The following is an 18,354-nucleotide window of genomic DNA, read 5'->3' as shown; positions in this document are numbered from 1 at the left end:
TCACTGTCCGCTGCCAGGGTACGGAACTTTATAGCATAGTCAGAAACCCTCTGCTTACCCTGGCGCAATCCAACGAGTGCTCTGGCTGCCTCCCGCCCAGGTGGGATGTGCTGGAAGATCTTGGTGAAGGTCTCAGAGAAGAGACTGAGGGAGTCACAAACGGGAGACCTTCGCACCCACTCTGCCGTCGCCCAAGCCTCAGCTCGACCAGAAAGGTGGGAGATAATGTATGCCACCCTTGAGCGCTCAGACGGGTAGCATGCAGCCTGGAGCTCAAAGTGGCAGAGGTGTGGACTCGAGTCACATGACTTGGACTCGATTCAGACTCGAGTCACCAATTTGATGACTTTGGACTCGACTTGACAAAATCACAAAACACTTGCGACTCGACTTGGACTTGAACACTAATGACTCGGGACTTGACTTGGACTTGAGCCTTCTGACTTGATGATTTAATTCAGAGGTCTCCAACACGCCGATCGCGAGCTGCCGCTCAAAGAGCAGACTCGCGTCAGGGAAAGCAGAATCTCCAGCCGCTGCAACTCTTGCTGAGAATCCTTGCAGGCAGGGGCGGGACTTTATTTAGCTGGGCCACCATGCGGCCAATCATATGCGAGGACACACTAGGATCATACCATTATGTGAAAGAAGGGTGGGGGGCAGACGCTCCAAAGACAGCAAGTGTAGTGGTACAGGCCAGCTACACAGAGCGACGGGGAGACTGGGAGCCGGATTTAAATGCAAGCGCGTCGGAAAAAGTCAAGAAATTAGCGAAAACCGAAAAAAGAAGCAGCATCTGGCTGCATTTCAATGATATTGGAGAAAGCAGAGCTGAGTGCAGGATTTGTAAAATAAAATAACCTTCAGAGCAGGGTTTTTTTTTTGGTAACCACTCAGGATTTATTGTCAGAGGTGGGAGAAGTTCAGATCTTGTACTTGAGTAAAAGTACCAGAGTGTAGGAATACTCGGTTACAATAAAAAGTCCTGCATTCAAAATGTTACAAGTAAAAGTACAAAAGTATTAGCATCAAAATATAGTTAAAGTACCACCTGCAGAGGGATCTAGATGCAGGTGTTCTTTTCCCCAGAGACCGCCTCGCTGCACATTATCCCTTGCATAAAGATAGATTGTGGGTCCCTTATAACATGTTGTACACAGTGGAAATAAACATTCTGGTCACCTCAACATCAGGGATCTTATACATTAAACTCCTTCTGAATCAATCCGTCACGGTAGCCTTACCTTACTGATCCCTATTAAAATAGAAAAAAAACACGTTACTTTACCAGCAGAGAGAAAAAAGATTATTAAATGATTAATGTGACTAATAAAGAGCAGTTTGATTATGAAGTATTATTCTGTTGATCGATGTCATTACATTTGTTGAAAAGCACATAAGGACTTGTTTAAGACTTGTTTTGTCAAAGTTTAGGACTTGGACTTGACTTGAACTTTCCCATCCTGACTTGAGACTTGACGCGGACTTGAGCGCAAAGACTTGAGACTTGACTCGGACTTGAGCGCAAAGACTTGAGACTTGACTCGGACTTGCAAAACAATGACTTGGTCCCACCTCTGCAAAGTGGAGGCCGCATTGAGCCAGGAAAGCCCGACAATCACCGGAATCCCCAGAAAACCGCTCTGGTCGGGAGAGGTGAGGAGACAGGGTCAGAGTTGGAGACTGGACTGGAGTAGGATCCACTGGGGAAACAGACAATGGGGGAGCTGGAGGACTTGACTGGAGGAATAGTTTTTGGATATTTTCGACCAAATAACAGACTTGCCCACCAAAAGACGACAAAACTGACTCCCGTCTCTCGGCCATCAACTTTAAGTCCTGGCGAAGCCCGGTAAGTTCCTCCTCTTGGTGGAAAATCCTCCTCCCTTGACTCTGAAGAGCAGCCCGCACAGAATCCTGGTCGGCTGAGTCCATGCTGGCCAGTTCGTACTATCAGGCCCAAGTACGGGCACGAGCAAAAATAGGACTCAAGAGCACAACCAGGCAAAAAGGTCTTTAGTCAGGCGTTTAATCCAAAAGGCAAATACAGGCAAAGGTCCAAAAATGTAAAGACTGGAAGGAACGAAAAACAACCAACAAGTTGGCGGAAAACTACTAAAGAAGCAACAACAAAAAGCAACCAACTAGGTTGGTAAAAATGCTAAGCAGCTAGAACAATAGCTTACGTCAGGAGAGTAACATGGAGCACTTGCTGCTATACAGACAAGACGAACTGGCACTGACCAAGGAAACAGCACAGACTAAATACACAGGTGATGAGTAATGATTAGGGGCAGCTGAGGCTCATTGAGGCCAGGCAGGTGATTAACAGGGAAGGAAAAACACACAGGTGAGGGAGTGAGGCGATCAGCCAGGGCCAGGATGTGACACTGGCTCCCATTGTACTTTTAAAAACTCTAGGAACAACCAACAACCCTGCATTCTTGGAACGCAATGCCCTAGTGGGACAGTAGGGTATAATGAGTTCTTTAAGGTAAGATGGCGCCTGCCCATTAAGGGCTTTGTAGGCGAGAAGAAGAATTTTAAATTCTATCCTGTCTTCTATAGGGAGCCAGTGTAAGGCAGCCAGAACAGGAGTAATGTGGTCCCTTTTCCTAACTCTGGTTAGTACACGTGCTGCTAATAACAGTCCCCAGACTGTAATTGGCCTCTAGTGTACTGTAAATATCTCACGTTTATACTGTTTTATAGGAGTATTACTTGTAGTGTGTGTTGGATTGCCAGAAGGTAGATAGTAGGCTTATCTTGTAAAAACGAAACACAACTGTAGGAGCATATTTAAGTACACACTGTAAAATAATTTCTTATTGTTGTACTCACTGGTGGGTAACATTATATAGACAAATAAAACATTAAGATGAGGAATTAAGATGCTGCAGTTTTCTGTAGGTGCAACAAAGAAAAGAAAACATCTTAAACAATATGTCTTTTGGAAACAAACAGTGTTCATATGGTCTTTGAACAAGTGTTTTAGCAGCCTAAAATATGTAGATTAATACCTCAGAAAATTGCAGATAGCACTCCTGTTAGAATTACTTAATAATTTAATAATGTGTAGCTAATGAGCCAAGCTAACTTCTTATTAGCAATGCTAACGTATATGCTAGTTAGCTACTGTTGACCTTCTCAATGCCTCTTCCTACTACCTGTTTATTGGATTTAATCCTTGTTTCTGGGATTTCTGTGAGTTAGTAAGCATTAATCAGCTAAATTACACCTCCCATAAATATTGTTTATGTCTGACTGTTAGCTAACTGAAAAAACATTAGTTAAAGTGACCATTTTTGCTAGCAGTTGAGCACCTATGTGGATACCAGTTATTCTACTAACAAAATCATATAGTATATATATATATATATATATATGATATCATTATTTAATTATAAAAGTGAATCAACTGTTAGCTTTTTTTAGGTTAAACACACAACAGAAGCAGCTTCCCACACTAACTATCAAACTAACCTAACATGATGAACATACCTCCTAAAAATAAGCATGCATCATTGTGAACATATCAGCATTCTGACATTGGCCTGTAGCTCATTTACTGCAGCATCTCTTAGCATAGCATGCATCTGTATGACTTTGAATGTAATTATCTATACACAAAACAATATTACTTTATCTGCATGGCTTTATGCCTCTTGAAATTAAACAATGTATTCTTATTTTGGTGACCTTATACCCTGTAATTCATTCTGTCTAGATAAGCACCGCAATCTGCGAGAACAGCAACCAGTTTTTCAAGAAGGCAAAATGGGTGATGACACTGCGACTCTGCACATGGACGGCATCCCTGCAGACACGCTCCTTAAGGTATGTAACCTGAAGAAGAAAAACGATTGTTGTTGTCGTTTGTTTAGATTCTGCTCACCATCGTGAAGATCAGAAACAGTTAGTATTATATTGGGACACCACAGCATTTACAAGTCAAATTCTGCTAACATAATGCAGTACATTTGCATCACACCGGACAGAAGATAAATCAGCATTTACCAGCCATTCACTTTGCTGGTGGACACACTTTTATATTTTGCACCCTGTAACCACAAGTGAAAACAATATTTAATGCATACAAGGAAAAAGTTGTGGGCTACAACCAGTGGCGGCGCCAGGGTATTTTTGTTGGGTAATCTATGGTAGGGCTAACCCATACAGTGGTGGTGCTCAAGTCAGTATTTGCAATTGAATTACATACACGCTATATCGCCCCCCGTGAAACAGTGAAATGCCACACGTGAGGTTTAGATTATTTCCCTTTCTCCATCAAAATGGAACTGTATGAAATAAAACGGCACATCTGTAAATAAAAAGGGATCACTGTGAACGTGACGTATGATAGTACACGTTGAAGATCCAATAGGGATACTGAATGGCGGTTTCGATTGATCTCAATCAGTAAGGCATGACGCAGACAACGTTGAATTGCTCTGATTGGCTGTAGGTCTATTCAAATTGCATTCGGAGGCATTTTGATCTGACCGCGGCCGCACTTAACGCCAGAGAATTTCCACACCTTTCGTGTTTAAAACTCCCCCACTACTTAGACTATTCCTTGCACCCCTCTTCTATAAGCCCGAATGGTCTCAACCATATTGCATCAGTAACGTGCACTTGTTGTTACAGCAGGATCAGTTTGTGTGTTGTGGACACGACCCGTATATTTTCGCAATCCATGTTCTCAACATTTTGCATTTTGCTTATTATTTAATTGAATTTGCTTACTTTAACATCACTTTTCATGGTGGGGCTAAGGTGGGGCTAAGCCATTTCTTGGTATGGCTGTAGCCTACCCCAGCCATACCCTGGCGCCGCCACTGGCTACAACTTTTAGCAGTGTCTCTAATATAAAAGTGCTTCAGCTGTGTAAAAGTTACATTTTTGAAACATTCATGACTTTCTGTCTCTGTTTTTTAAATATTGTTACTCACTGTCTGTTTCTGCTTCTGGGAAGATACTGAGATTAAGAAACCACGGATTGTATTAGTATCATTCATGCAGGACAATCAAGTCATAGGATCATTTAGTGAAATAATAACTGATGTTGTAACAATATTAGTATCATTTTGCAATAGACTTCCAGTTAAGCTTTGTATTCACCAAATCACTAGGTTTTATTAAATACAATGTCAATATGCTTGTACTTCACTTGATTACTTCCAGTTTCTCCTACTACTTTAAATAACAGCACAGCACAACATTTGTTTGAGAATTTAAATTACTTTCCAGATAAAGAAATAGGTATACAAATAAATGATGATATTGTGAACCCCAAGCTATGCTGCAGTGTATATATATTAATACATATGGAATATATCACATAACGTATTTTATGAAAATAACATTATGTGATGTTCTTTTTTTTCTTAACAATATCCATAAAATAGAAAAAGCATCAATACAAAGAAGCATATCTAAATTGTCCAGCATGATAATATATATATAAATAGATATTCAAAGATTCATAATAATCACATGTTTTCCATCAATATTAAAAACATACCTTATAAATGCATAATAATTAAAACCAATACAAATGCATAAGAAGTACTTTGATTTGGGCCCTAAGCCGATAAAGAGTATATCAATGTAAGGTCCAAACCATCAGCGTCATGATGGAGGCAGGAAGGCACGCCTTCCCTCTGGTAAAGAAGCAGCAAGCATGTAGAGACAAGTGACAAAGAGGTTAATCACGAGAGGAGGAGATTAGGAAATGCCAATGAAAAACACGCCTATGGAAAGTTACTGCAACAAAAAAGGAGAATAAAAGAGGAGACATGCAGGAGCAGAGTCCACAAAAATATTATGAAATGATCACACAAACTGTAGGGGTCTCCTACATGTTTGTAATAGTGGGAATATAAAATAATAATAGTGAAAAGTTCAATAATTTAGCACATTTCATTTGAAAAAATGTGTTATAAAGTATATGCATGCTTATATTGTAGGTGTTTCTCTTGTAAAATAAGCAACAAGTCACATTAAAAGTCAGCTGTAAAAGATTGATGTTCTTAAAGCACACACGCATGTTGCAACTTATGTCACGCTCAAACTCGTCCGAGGTATTTTAGATACTCAAAACAAAGAAGATATGTGGAAATGTTCCCAGCTGCCAAATATTCACCATGATGCAAATCACAGATAGAGTGGTTGTGAAACTGGTCCTGTTTGTGATCCAGTCTGAGCCTCCATGATGAAAACCCTTTATACACAAACACAATAATCCTGCACAGATTTCACAAATTCACACACTTTATAGGGCGTGTCTGCAATCAGGAGTTTATTGGATTTAGGAGGGTAACGTTTGCTACATTTGACTTAATTTGAATCCCTAATAGAGAGTTGTGAAAGAAAATGCTCTCACGTGCTCGCCACGTGTAGAGCAATAACGTTAATGTAGAAATCTAGATGCAGTTTTTAAAAAGTTGTTTTCCAGCTCCAAAGGAATGGGAAAACAGGAAGAGAACTGTGAATTGTTGTTGGCATCTCCAGAGGATCGTCACATGTCGGCCTTTTCCTGCAGAATAACACGTCATTTAACAGAAATGTCATTTTGGTTTACAAACAGGCCTTTATGTTGCTGGTGGCATGTTTTGACAGCTTTAAGTGCACATTTCTAATACTTTTTATGATTAAAAGCAATATAGGAAATATTTTATTACGCATTAAATGATACAGATCTGTCCAATATAAAGGTGGAAGAAGTACTCAGATTATGTACTAAGTAAAAGTAGCAATACTGCAGGGTAAAATTACTCTGTTACAAGTAACAATCCTGATTTCAGAATTGTACTTAAGTCAAAGCTAACAAAAGTATGAGGATTAAAAATAAGTATTTGTCATGCAAGTTGGCCATTTTTATCACCAGATATGTTTTTATTAAAATAATTGGTGGATTAATGTGTTCATCACTTCACTGTAATGTGTGTCTATTTATATATTGTATTAATAACCTACATCTGCAAAGTAGGTAGTGACTAAATATGTAAAGTAAAAAATATGAAGTAGCATCAAGTGAAAATACGCATGTACCTCAAAAGGTGTACTTGAATAAATATACTTTGTTACTACAACACTGCTGTTTAAGTTATTTACAGATTATTCTTTGTGTTTTAGAATCAGTGCTATATTTACCGGTCAACAAATCACCAGCAGCTTTTGTATTAAAATGAAACACTGCTCTACTGAAGGTTTGTCAATACAGTAGTTTTGATGCTGCAGATTTTGAGTAAATGCTGCCCTCTTGTGGATAAATTATGTAAAATGTCACTTAAACTTAATTCAATTTAGTTACATTTTATACATGTTATTTATTGTTTTTGTCTGTAAATATTAGATTTCTATTTTGTTCTCTTTTTAATGAAAAGTAAATATAAAACCTTGTTTTAAAAGCATACAAAAAAGAGGAAAAGCAAGTTGATTCTAACAGAAACGACAGACTGAATCAATCTGTACAAACATATTTATTTCATATGTTATTATTTATTATCATAATTTCCATATTGGCTTGTTTTGTGTTGACTTCACTCTCTTGGCTTTTTAATGACTGTTTTTAAATGCCATTTTATCACGTGTTTCCCCTGCACTACTTTTTAATGCTCCTAAGTTTTTCATTTTTGTAAAGCACTTTGAATTGCCTCGTGTTGAAAGGTGCTTTATAAATAAACTTGCCTTGCCTTCAGATCATTTAAATTAACTTAAATAATTGTATTTATTGTGTGTTTCTCTGTTTTCAGGTGCAGAAGTACCTGGATTGTTTCCACCTGTCTCTGCAGAAGCTTCAGGAGGTCTCGGCTCGCCTTCGGAAGGATCTGGTTCGAGGTTTGGGGAAACACAGCCACCACAGAGCGCCAGTAAAGATGCTGCCCACCTTCGTCACGGCAACGCCGGACGGGACCGGTAATATTTTTTATGTTATGTGTATATATAATACAATAATTTCATAATGAACATTTTTAGCAAATGTTTTCTTCCTATTGTTTTTACATTTGTATGTTCGTTATACAATATGTTGCACTTTACCACCACTGTGCAGATCTTTTATTTTTAAATACACATGTATTTTATGATCTTTTATCAATCTATTCTTATGCATATTTATATATTTAAACACCATACTCTATCCTGTAGTTTATATAACTTGTTTATTTCTTGTTTTATCACGCAGCACATCATGCAGTTTTATTCTGGGACAGAATTTCTTTTAAATGTATGTTTATACAGCTTATATTTTAAACTTTCTTATATGCTAGTCTGTCTGTCTGTCTATTAATTTAAATAAAGATATTTATACTACTTTTGACATTTTAACCACCATAATAACCAGTTTTATCATGATTTGTTGCTAGAAATCTAACAAAATTCCTTCACACTTTTTGATGAACCGATCCCCTTCCCTGCTCCCCGCAGAGAAAGGCGACTTCCTGGCGTTGGATCTCGGAGGAACGAACTTCCGGGTGCTTCACGTCCGCGTGGTGGAGGAGCAGCAGAAAGTCCTGAAGATGGACAGTCAGATCTGCGCCATCCCCAAGGAAATGATGCTGGGATCAGGAGAGCAGGTGAGGCCGAAGCAGCATTACATATACAAATACAGTATATACAGTACCTAAAAAGAACAAAACACTACTTTAGTGTCTTCATATTCTGCTACTTGTCTCCGTCTCTTTTCTGTCCAGTTGTTCGACCACATCGCCGACTGTCTCGGGGACTTCCTCGTCTCCCATAATCTGAAGGGACAAACTCTTCCTCTGGGCTTCACCTTCTCCTTCCCCTGCGAACAGAAAGAAATCGACAAGGTCTCTCTCACACACACACACACACACACATACACATACACACACACACACACACACTCTCTTAACCCTTAAATGGGCATTCATAACATATTTTGGAAAATGTATTGATTGCTACAGTATGTTCTTAATTACACCCATGTTACACTGTTATTACTCCCACGTAACACCAATATTACACCTTGATCACATCATAATTACATTATTAGACCTATATTGCACCCATATTAAACATGGACACAGCCAGTCAAATGACTGTATCCCCCAGGATACATAAACCATTAAAGTGTTCAACTAAGATTTCTAATAAGTATATGAAAATATTATTGCATGAGATTTAAAGCACTGCAGGTGTTTTTGAAAGAAAATCAACTAGTTTTACATATAATATAAGACTTTTTTTCCTTTGTATAAAACTTGAATGCTATATGTTTCCTGTACAGAGCATCCTGATCCGCTGGACTAAAGGCTTTAACTGCTCTGGGGTGGAGGGCGAAGACGTGGTGAAGCTACTGAGAAAGGCCATTGACAGGAGAGGGGTCAGTACTAAATACTGCTGAGTTTTACACTATTATTACACCTATATTACACTGTTATTTGACCCATATAACATCCATGTTACACCATTATTAGACCCATATTACACTGTAATTACACCTATATTACACTGTTATTTGACCCATATTACAGCCTTGTTACAGCATTATCACATCTATATTACACTGTAATTACACTGGTATTACACCCATTTTGCACATGGACACAGCCTGTCAAATGACTGTATACCCAGGATACAGAAACCATTTTCCTTAAATGATTATTATAATTAATCTCTCTCTGCAGGACTATGATATTGGCTCAGTTGCCATGGTGAACGACACAGTGGGCACGATGATGAGCTGCGGCTACAGAGACCAGAGCTGTGAGATCGGCATGATCATCGGTAAACATTTATTTTAGTCAACATTAGAGAAACATTCCGAAAAATATATGATATATTATATTATTTAATATTATATTACATTATGTTATATATTATATGATATGATATAGTTTATTTTATATTATGTTATATTATATTTAACTACATTATCTTACATATTATATTATATCATATCATATCATATCATATCATATATTATATTATATATGTATAAAATGGAAATACTCCAGCATAGTATAAGTACTTTAAATTAAGTACAGTAACTGAGTAAATGTACTCATTTACTTTCCACGACTCAATCATTTGTGTGTTTATTTATATTTTGTATTGATCTATGGAGAGTGCCCTCCAAAGACGGAACTATATAAAATACATAATTCATTATGGTACATTATAAATGTCGGGGGAGGTGTTTACGTTATACACAGTAGATATATACAGTAATGTACTGCTATTAATAAGGTAAGGGAAGAAAAGGGGTTTTCCCGGAGGATTTGGGGTATTTTCAGTTTGTTTTGGAAACTGAAGATAGCTGATTCTTGCAGTCCCAGCAAAACCCACATTACCCATGAGGCTGTTCTTCTGTAATCATGGAAAACCACAGCCTCTCAGGTGTAACTGGACCTCACAAAACATAGTATTTCTCACCTGACGTACATAATGTGTTTCACCTGGTAAAAAAGAGATGCTCCCAACAGAAAATCACATTAAATATAATGAGCGTCGAGTTGTAGCTGAGAAACGGCTCCTTCCTCTAATTAGCTTTGTCTGGGAGATATATGAAATATGTAAAATTATCAATAAGGGAATTGTGTGGTGTGTGTGTGTGTGTGTGTGTGTGTGTGTGTGTGTGTGTGTGTGTGTGTGTGTGTGTGTGTGTGTGTGTGTGGTGTGTGTGTGTGGGTGTGTGTGTGTGGTGTGTGTGTGTGTGTGTGTGTGTGTGTGTGTGTGTGTGTGTGTGTGTGTGTGTGTGTGTGTGTGTGTGTGTGTGTGTGTGTGTGTGTGTGTGTGTGTGTGTGTGTGTGTGTGTGTGTGTGTGTGTGTGTGTGTGTGTGTGTGTGTGTGTGTGTGTGTGTGTGTGTGTGTGTGTGTGTGTGTGTGTGTGTGTGTGTGTGTGTGTGTGTGTGTGTGTGTGTGTGTGTGTGTGTGTGTGTGTGTGTGTGTGTGTGTGTGTGTGTGTGTTGTGTGTGTGTGTGTGTGTGTGTGTGTGTGTGTGTGTGTGTGTGTGTGTGTGTGTGTGTGTGTGTGTGTGTGTGTGTGTGTGTGTGTGTGTGTGTGTGTGTGTGTGTGTGTGTGTGTGTGTGTGTGTGTGTGTGTTGCCTGAGCTGCAGGCTGTTGTGATCCTGACTTGGATGCTAATACAATTATCACCATGGAAACAGTAAATAAATGGTTGTTACCTGGAGTACAAAATAATAAAGACATGAATATGATAACATAACAATCAACAAAGTAAAGGAGGAAAATAAATGTCTGTCTCATAAATTATATAACCTTATTTTATGTTACATTAAATTATATTATATTATACTGTATATTTTTATTATTATATTATATGATAATATTTACATATATATACATATATATAACATTATATATTATTTTATATTACAATACATTTTATATTACCTTATATTATATTTGATTACATTATTTAATAGTATATTACATTATATATTACATTATATTGTATTATATTATACTGTTTATGTTATTATTATATTATAAGATAATATTTTATATTACATTAGGTTATATATTATATTATTTTATATTGTATTACATACATTACATATCTTACATTATATTATATTATATTTGATTAAATTATTTTATATTAGATTATTTTATATTAGATTATTTTATATTATTGTCCATCTGTCCCTGCAGCTAATCTGGCATACAAGAACACCAGTCATTTTATTCTTTGCTCATTACTTGAATGTTCAATATCCTCTTGTAGTTGCATTTATTTACAACAAAGCATTTCCGACAGGTACGGGAACCAACGCCTGCTACATGGAGGAGATGAAGAACGTGAAGCGAGTGGAGGGTGAGGCCGGGCGGATGTGCATCAACACGGAGTGGGGGGGCTTCGGGGACGACGGCTCGCTGAACGACATCCAGACCGAGTTCGACGTGAAGGTGGACAAGATGTCTATCAACCCCGGGGTCCACACGTACGTACAGCGGTCATGTGGGAAATTCACAAACCATTTCAATAATACATCTACCATTATTTTTCAATAATAGATGCCAAATATTGTCTGCTTCCATCTTCACACGAGAAAATGTGCTGCTTTTCTCTAAATTTGAAATATCTTTCAATCAAAACTCACCTCTTCAGAACTGCTTTTACTTTGTAATTATTGGTGAGTTTTATATATTTAAAGTTTTAAGGTTGTTATTTTATTAATTTTAGCATGTAAAGAGCTCTAAATAATTAATCAATCAATCAAGAGAATTTATAAAGATTATTAATTATAAACATTGTTGCACACAGATGATTGGTTGGTTTCATGTGTGTACAAACACCTAGATACACATTTCAGTTCCGTTTTTCTGTATATATTGACTTGTGAAATGGTATCACTCCATATTTCATGTTTCCACACATCCACAATTGGGGACCTTTAACCATAAGTATGGTTTCAAAATGTTTTGTTTTTTAAAGAAATGGGAACGAAATGCGCACATTTTTTTTGTTGTTCATCCAAAACAAACAGTTAAAAACACAGATTCTTTAGGATTCTCCCCTATTTTCTGATTACTGGCAGATATTTCTGACCCCTTTCTGGGCCTGTTTCGTCCTGTAGCTTTGAGAAGATGATCAGCGGCATGTATCTGGGAGAAATCGTGCGGCTGCTGCTGGTCCGGCTGACGGAGGAGAAGCTGCTGTTTAACGGACAAACATCGGAGGTGCTGCTGACCCCGGAAACATTCGAGACCAAGTTCATCTCTGAGATTGAGGAGTGAGTGTCCCATTCAACATTCAAGTTTTCAATCATTTTACTGGTCTTTTATTTTGATACTGCGGTCTGGAGTCGCAAACCTTTGGCACTGGTACTTAAAACATTTCCAGTTATGTCCTCTTTTAAAGAAAATGTAACTTTTTCTATTTGTATTGGTCTTAATAATATTGTTAAGCCCAGATCTCTTTACCTATTTGAAAAAAAACAGTTCTTATTTTAAGACGAGCTATTATAGACATTATACTGTATTTTAATCTGCTGGGCAACTTAATCTGTTATAATGTATCAACATATAAACACAACACACATTTTTATTCTGTGTTTTAATTTGTAATTTTAATTGTATTTATGAATGATTATTATCTTATCCTGCAAGGTAACTAAGCATGATAAATACATGTAATGCAGTAAAAAAGTGCAGGTTTTCTTGACCTACTTTACAAAAGAACCATGCTATTCAAAACAGGCTATTATAGACATTTTCCATACATTTTTGGACATTTTACACTATAAACAGCATTTTCAACCCTAACATCTGTGTGTCTTCACTTCCTGTCGGTGTCCGCGCTTCAGGAAGGAACACGGTCTGGAAAACACGCAGAAGATTTTGACTAAACTGGGATTGAAATGGGATTTGGTGGACTCCCGCGTGGTGCGTCTGGTCTGTGACGCCATCTCCTCGCGCTCCGCCCGTCTCTGCGCCGCTGCCTTGGCAACCCTTGCCAACCGTATCCGGGGCAACCGCAGGCTTGACCATCTGAAGACCACAGTGGGGGTTGACGGGACAGTCTACAGGAAACACCCCAAGTAGGAAGCACATTGAGAAAAATATACAGACACCATGACAATTAAATGTGTAAATGTTTACAATACATCACATTACATTACATATCATTTAGCTGACGCTTTTGTCCAAAGCGACTTACAATAAGTGCAAATGAATTAGTTGAATTAGTTGAATTAGTGATTTGTTGCTTGTATTTTTTTCAATACAAGTTAGCAAATATTACAAAACAGTTCATGTAGAAATATCTGTTTTTCTTTTCTTCTCTGAATAGCAAAGTAAACAGAATTAAATAGACAATACTAACAATACAAATCTTTTAAAAGTTCAAATGTAAACAGTTGTAGTCTAAGCTTTACTTTAACACCTCTATTTTTTATTCGTTATAATAAACTTAACTCATACAGCACTTTTCGAAAGAACGTTTTTATGGTTTAACATTCAGAACAGCAATGATACAAACAGTTCACAAATATTAAAAGTTCAAAGACACATAATACCTTGTTTGATTCTTTATAGGACTTACCGGTGTTGAAAACGTAATCAATTAACACTTAAAATACATTTTATCTGCACCCATCTACATTTTATAGTGTTGTTAATCATTTTTTGCAGGTATTGCGAGTTTGAGAATCATAAACCATGAAGATATATTTAACCATGGATATGTTATTAATTCTAAAGTAACATGAGATACAACAGTTTGTGTTGTAAGTGGATTTGTTTTGACTAAATATGAGACATTTTTGATCGATTTTAAGAGTTATCTCTGCTAAAAGGGCCATCCATCTTAAAATGATCATGTTAATCTTCACTCTAAAACAAGCATTGTTGAAAATGTAGACGTGTAAAGTAAAGCCTGAACATTTACACAGTTATCAATATCAAGGTTAAAACAAATATTTGTTTTGTATTTTGGGTTTCTAGAGAAGAGGACGTCTTGATTGTTTTCTCTACATTTTGTGGACATTAAATGATATGTCTGTGTGTGTGTGAACAGGCAAGAGGTGTTGACCCATAACACACTTCCTGTCATTGTGATAAGGAACTGCATGTTGAGAAAAGAACACGTATGAAACTCTCTCACAGTTTAAACGTCTCGTCACTTCTCGTTCCTGCAGTTTTATTTCCCTTTATTTGATTAACAACAAGATCTCTTCAAAAGTTTCACAGATTTAAAGGTTTTATGTCATAAGCACAGAAGATAGGGTGTAGTTTATTTTAAAAGTCCCAGGCTCCTCCAACAATAAAACAACAGTAGTGGAAAAAATTATCAGATCAGATATATAAATATTTTTAAAATGTTTGGAAGCAAAAGCAACAAATCTTCACATTTAAAAAACTGGAACTGTGAAATATTTTTGAATATCTTCTTAATTAATATTCCTTTTCATGGTTTTAGTTACTTAAATATAATGTTTGGATGGTTTCATTTATATACCAAATAATCATATTTTAAAAGTTTTAAGTAATAAGTAAATAAACCTGTAAACCTGTTGTGGGTTAAAAGTACCAAATTGGCTTCCAAAATGTAGTTGATTAGTCGTATAAAGTAGTATAAAATGAAAATACAAGTACTTCAGATGTGTACTTAAGTAAATTACTCCAGTAAATGTACTTAGTTACTTTCCAAAATAGTGCAAGAAGAAATAGAAAAACAAATAGTGACAAGGCAGAAATAAGTAAATCATGTTAGATAGATTTTTATTTTCAAACATCATGTTATAGTATATGATAGAGTTGAACAAATACTGCATATTTGTTCCACGTTTAAAGGCTTTATTGTAATGTGCAAAGCTACAGTGTAGTTATGGCTCCTCCAACAATACAGCATAAATATATATATATATATAGGACATAAAACAATAAAAAGCACAATATAAATAGCGCAAGAAGAAACTGAGTAGAAATACAATCGTGGAAGAGAATGTTGTAAGACTCAAGTGCAAGTTAAGCAGGAGAAGTTCACTTTATAATATACAAAATGTCCAATTTAGTCAGTTCTCGCAACAGGAAAATTAGACTTTTTACTGGTTGTATTAACATTTTAAGCCCAGATCTTTTAACCTATTTGAAAAAGAATCAGGTTTTTATTTGGCTATATTTTGGACTATCTACACCAGTGGTTCTCAACTGGTGGGTCGCGACCCAAAAGTGGGTCGCGGACCCGTTTCAAGTGGGTCGCGGATGTGTGAGTGAAGAAAAAAAAGTTGAAAAAAAAATTGCAATTTTCTTTTTTTTTTTTTTGGGAAAAAATGCAAACTTTTATTTTGAAGGACCGATTTTCTAACGCTGTGCATTCAGTAGGCGTTGGACTGGAAGTACCGGAGACCATAAATGGTTTTGAAAACTTCTGTCACGTAGTGATCATCTTCTCAATAAAACATCTCTGCTGATGTTTTTTCGAGTCTTCTGGCCAATCAGAATCAAGATTGTTGGCGGAAGTCCCCACGGAGAATAACTGAGGTAGAACTATTCTTTATGGGTACAACTTCAGATAAAAATGAACACATAATGAAATATGACCCCCGGTTTGATGATTGACAGGTCACAGAACAATGGGAGCTATCTACCCTTACCCACAATTTAAAGTAAATCACACAGACTATCTCCTCTTCTCGCAGCAAGATGTCAGAACTAAGTGAAACACAAACAATGCCATAAAATATTATTAATATGTCAGGTAGTAATAGATTTATTTATTTTCTTCTCAGAGTGTACCAGAATGCGTAGTTTATGTTAGTATTTCTAAAAATCTCCTGGGGGAGAATCCCCCCAGACCCCCCTGCTGGGGTTGGGTTTTCAGCATGTGTGCCTTTTTATATAGTTCAGCTTTGATTCCATCATCTCATTAAACCTTGTTTAAAAGCATACTTTAGTTCTGTGAAGGGATATATGCACTGTACTTCACTTTTATTAATATTGTATTCTGAAAAGCGTATATATTACAGCACGATTTTTTGTTGAATAGATTTGAGTGCTTCAAAATGTTGGGTCGCGATGTATTGACCAAGTAAAAAGTGGGTCCCGAGGCCTAACCAGTTGAGAACCACTGATCTACACCATAGCAAATGTACATTATCTTACTATTACCATTATGAGTAAAATAGCATAACAAACTCAATGCTGTATCCTCATGTATCTAATGCTTATAATAATACATAAATATGTGGAATGTAACCAAGATATATATTCTGCTTGACAAATGTTTTCTAATTTGCTGCTGTAGTTTCAGCAATGAGCTCCAGGCCACGGTGCGCCGCCTCGCCCCCCAGTGTGACATCTCCTTCCTGGTGTCGGAGGACGGCAGTGGGAAGGGCTCTGCCATGGTGACAGCGGTGGCTCAACGGCTGGCTCTCCAGTCCCGCCTGTTGGAGGACAGTGACGGAGACGATGAGGAAGAGGAGGAGGATAATTAAAGAGAACTCAGGATGCACAACAACACTGTATTAGTGTTGGAAGCTTGCAGTGTTGTCATGCAGCTAAGTTTGTTATTAATGTTATAAGAACATTTTTGTCTTCCACAACACAAACACTCTCTTTTGCACTCTCAATGAACTGCGTGTTAAACTGCGTGTTAAATTATTAGTTATCCTTAAACAAATCCAGTGCAAACAAATACAGATAAGAAAGTCAGACCAAAGAATTACTTGAACCTGTTTAGCAAGCATATGTTTTAGTCTTTTTTAAATATTTCTGTTTGAATGTTTAAAATGTTGCTGCTGTTTTTGTTTCAAATGGGAAATAAAGGGACACTTTTCACAAGGTGGTACGAGTTATTTCTGTAGTCAGACAAACGCATGGAAATGTATAAAATTGGTGTTTTTAGTTTATGTTATAAGAAATGATGTAGATCCTAACACAATACAGTAAATAGAAGAATAGAAGAACTGATGAATGTCTGGTTTCACAGATTTGAGATGGTGTTCTGGTTAATATCTTTATCCTAGAGTCTTATTGTACATTACATTACATCATTTAGCTGACGCTTTTATCCAAAGCGACTTACAATAAGTGCATTTGACCAAGAAGATACAAACTTGAAGAAACCAGAATCATATAATTAAGTACATTAGGTTTCATAGAGCCACACCATTTCAAGTGCTATTCAACTAGCTTTAGATAAGCCAGTCCTTTATTAGTATATAAGTCCTTTGTTAGTATATAAGTGCTTTTTTTTTTTTTCCATTTTATTGCTCGAAGTGGAGTCGAAAGAGATGAGTTTTTAGTCTGCGCCGGAAGATGTGCACGCTTTCTGCTGTCCTGATGTCAATGGGGAGCTCATTCCACCATTTTGGAGCCAGGATAGCAAACCGACGTGTTTTTGCTGATGGGAACTTGGGTCCCCCTCGCAGTGCGGGTGCAGCGAGCCGTTTGGCTGATGCAGAGCGGAGTGCACGTGCTGGGGTGTATGGTTTACCCATGTCCTGGATGTAGGAAGGGCCAGATCCATTCACAGCATGGTACGCTAGTACCAGTGTCTTGAAGTAGATTCTAGCAGTTACTGGAAGCCAGTGAAGTGAGCGGAGGAGCGGTGAGGTGTGGGAAAATGTAGGAAGGTTGAAGACCAGACGAGCTGCTGCATTCTGGATGAGCTGCAGAGGTCGGATGGCACATGCAGGTAGACCAGCCAGGAGGGAGTTGCAGTAGTCTAGGTGTGAGATGACGAGAGCCTGGACCAGAAGCTACGTCGCTTTCTGGGTCAGGAGGGGACGTATCCTCCTGATGTTGTAAAGAGTGTATCTGCAGCAGCGGGTTGTTGCAGCGATGTTTGCAGTGAAGGACAGTTTGTTATTTAGGGTCACACGTCACACGTCGGGGAAACAACAGAGGTGCCGATGT

At 37.5% G+C, this 18,354-nt stretch overlaps 1 protein-coding gene across 1 annotated transcript in view; it reads left to right on the top strand.

The window, feature by feature from the left end:
• The window catches only part of LOC117490391 (hexokinase-2-like), a 28,778-nt gene extending 11,501 nt beyond the window's left edge, over positions 1-17,277 (top strand). The window contains exons 3-12 of the mRNA XM_034140118.1: positions 3,728-3,837; positions 7,758-7,920; positions 8,431-8,579; positions 8,697-8,816; positions 9,257-9,352; positions 9,657-9,756; positions 11,753-11,936; positions 12,573-12,728; positions 13,302-13,535; positions 16,742-17,277. Coding sequence (XP_033996009.1) covers positions 3,778-3,837; positions 7,758-7,920; positions 8,431-8,579; positions 8,697-8,816; positions 9,257-9,352; positions 9,657-9,756; positions 11,753-11,936; positions 12,573-12,728; positions 13,302-13,535; positions 16,742-16,931 — 1,452 coding nt within the window. The 5' untranslated portion in view covers positions 3,728-3,777 and the 3' untranslated portion in view covers positions 16,932-17,277. The remainder of the gene's footprint in view (positions 1-3,727; positions 3,838-7,757; positions 7,921-8,430; positions 8,580-8,696; positions 8,817-9,256; positions 9,353-9,656; positions 9,757-11,752; positions 11,937-12,572; positions 12,729-13,301; positions 13,536-16,741) is intronic.
• Positions 17,278-18,354: the final 1,077 nt, after the last annotated feature.

The sequence above is a fragment of the Trematomus bernacchii genome, unplaced genomic scaffold (genome assembly GCF_902827165.1).
Source record: "Trematomus bernacchii unplaced genomic scaffold, fTreBer1.1, whole genome shotgun sequence".
NCBI classification, from domain to species: Eukaryota; Metazoa; Chordata; class Actinopteri; order Perciformes; family Nototheniidae; genus Trematomus; species Trematomus bernacchii.
Note: the sequence above shows the minus strand (reverse complement) of the source record. Positions and strands in the feature narration are given on the sequence as shown.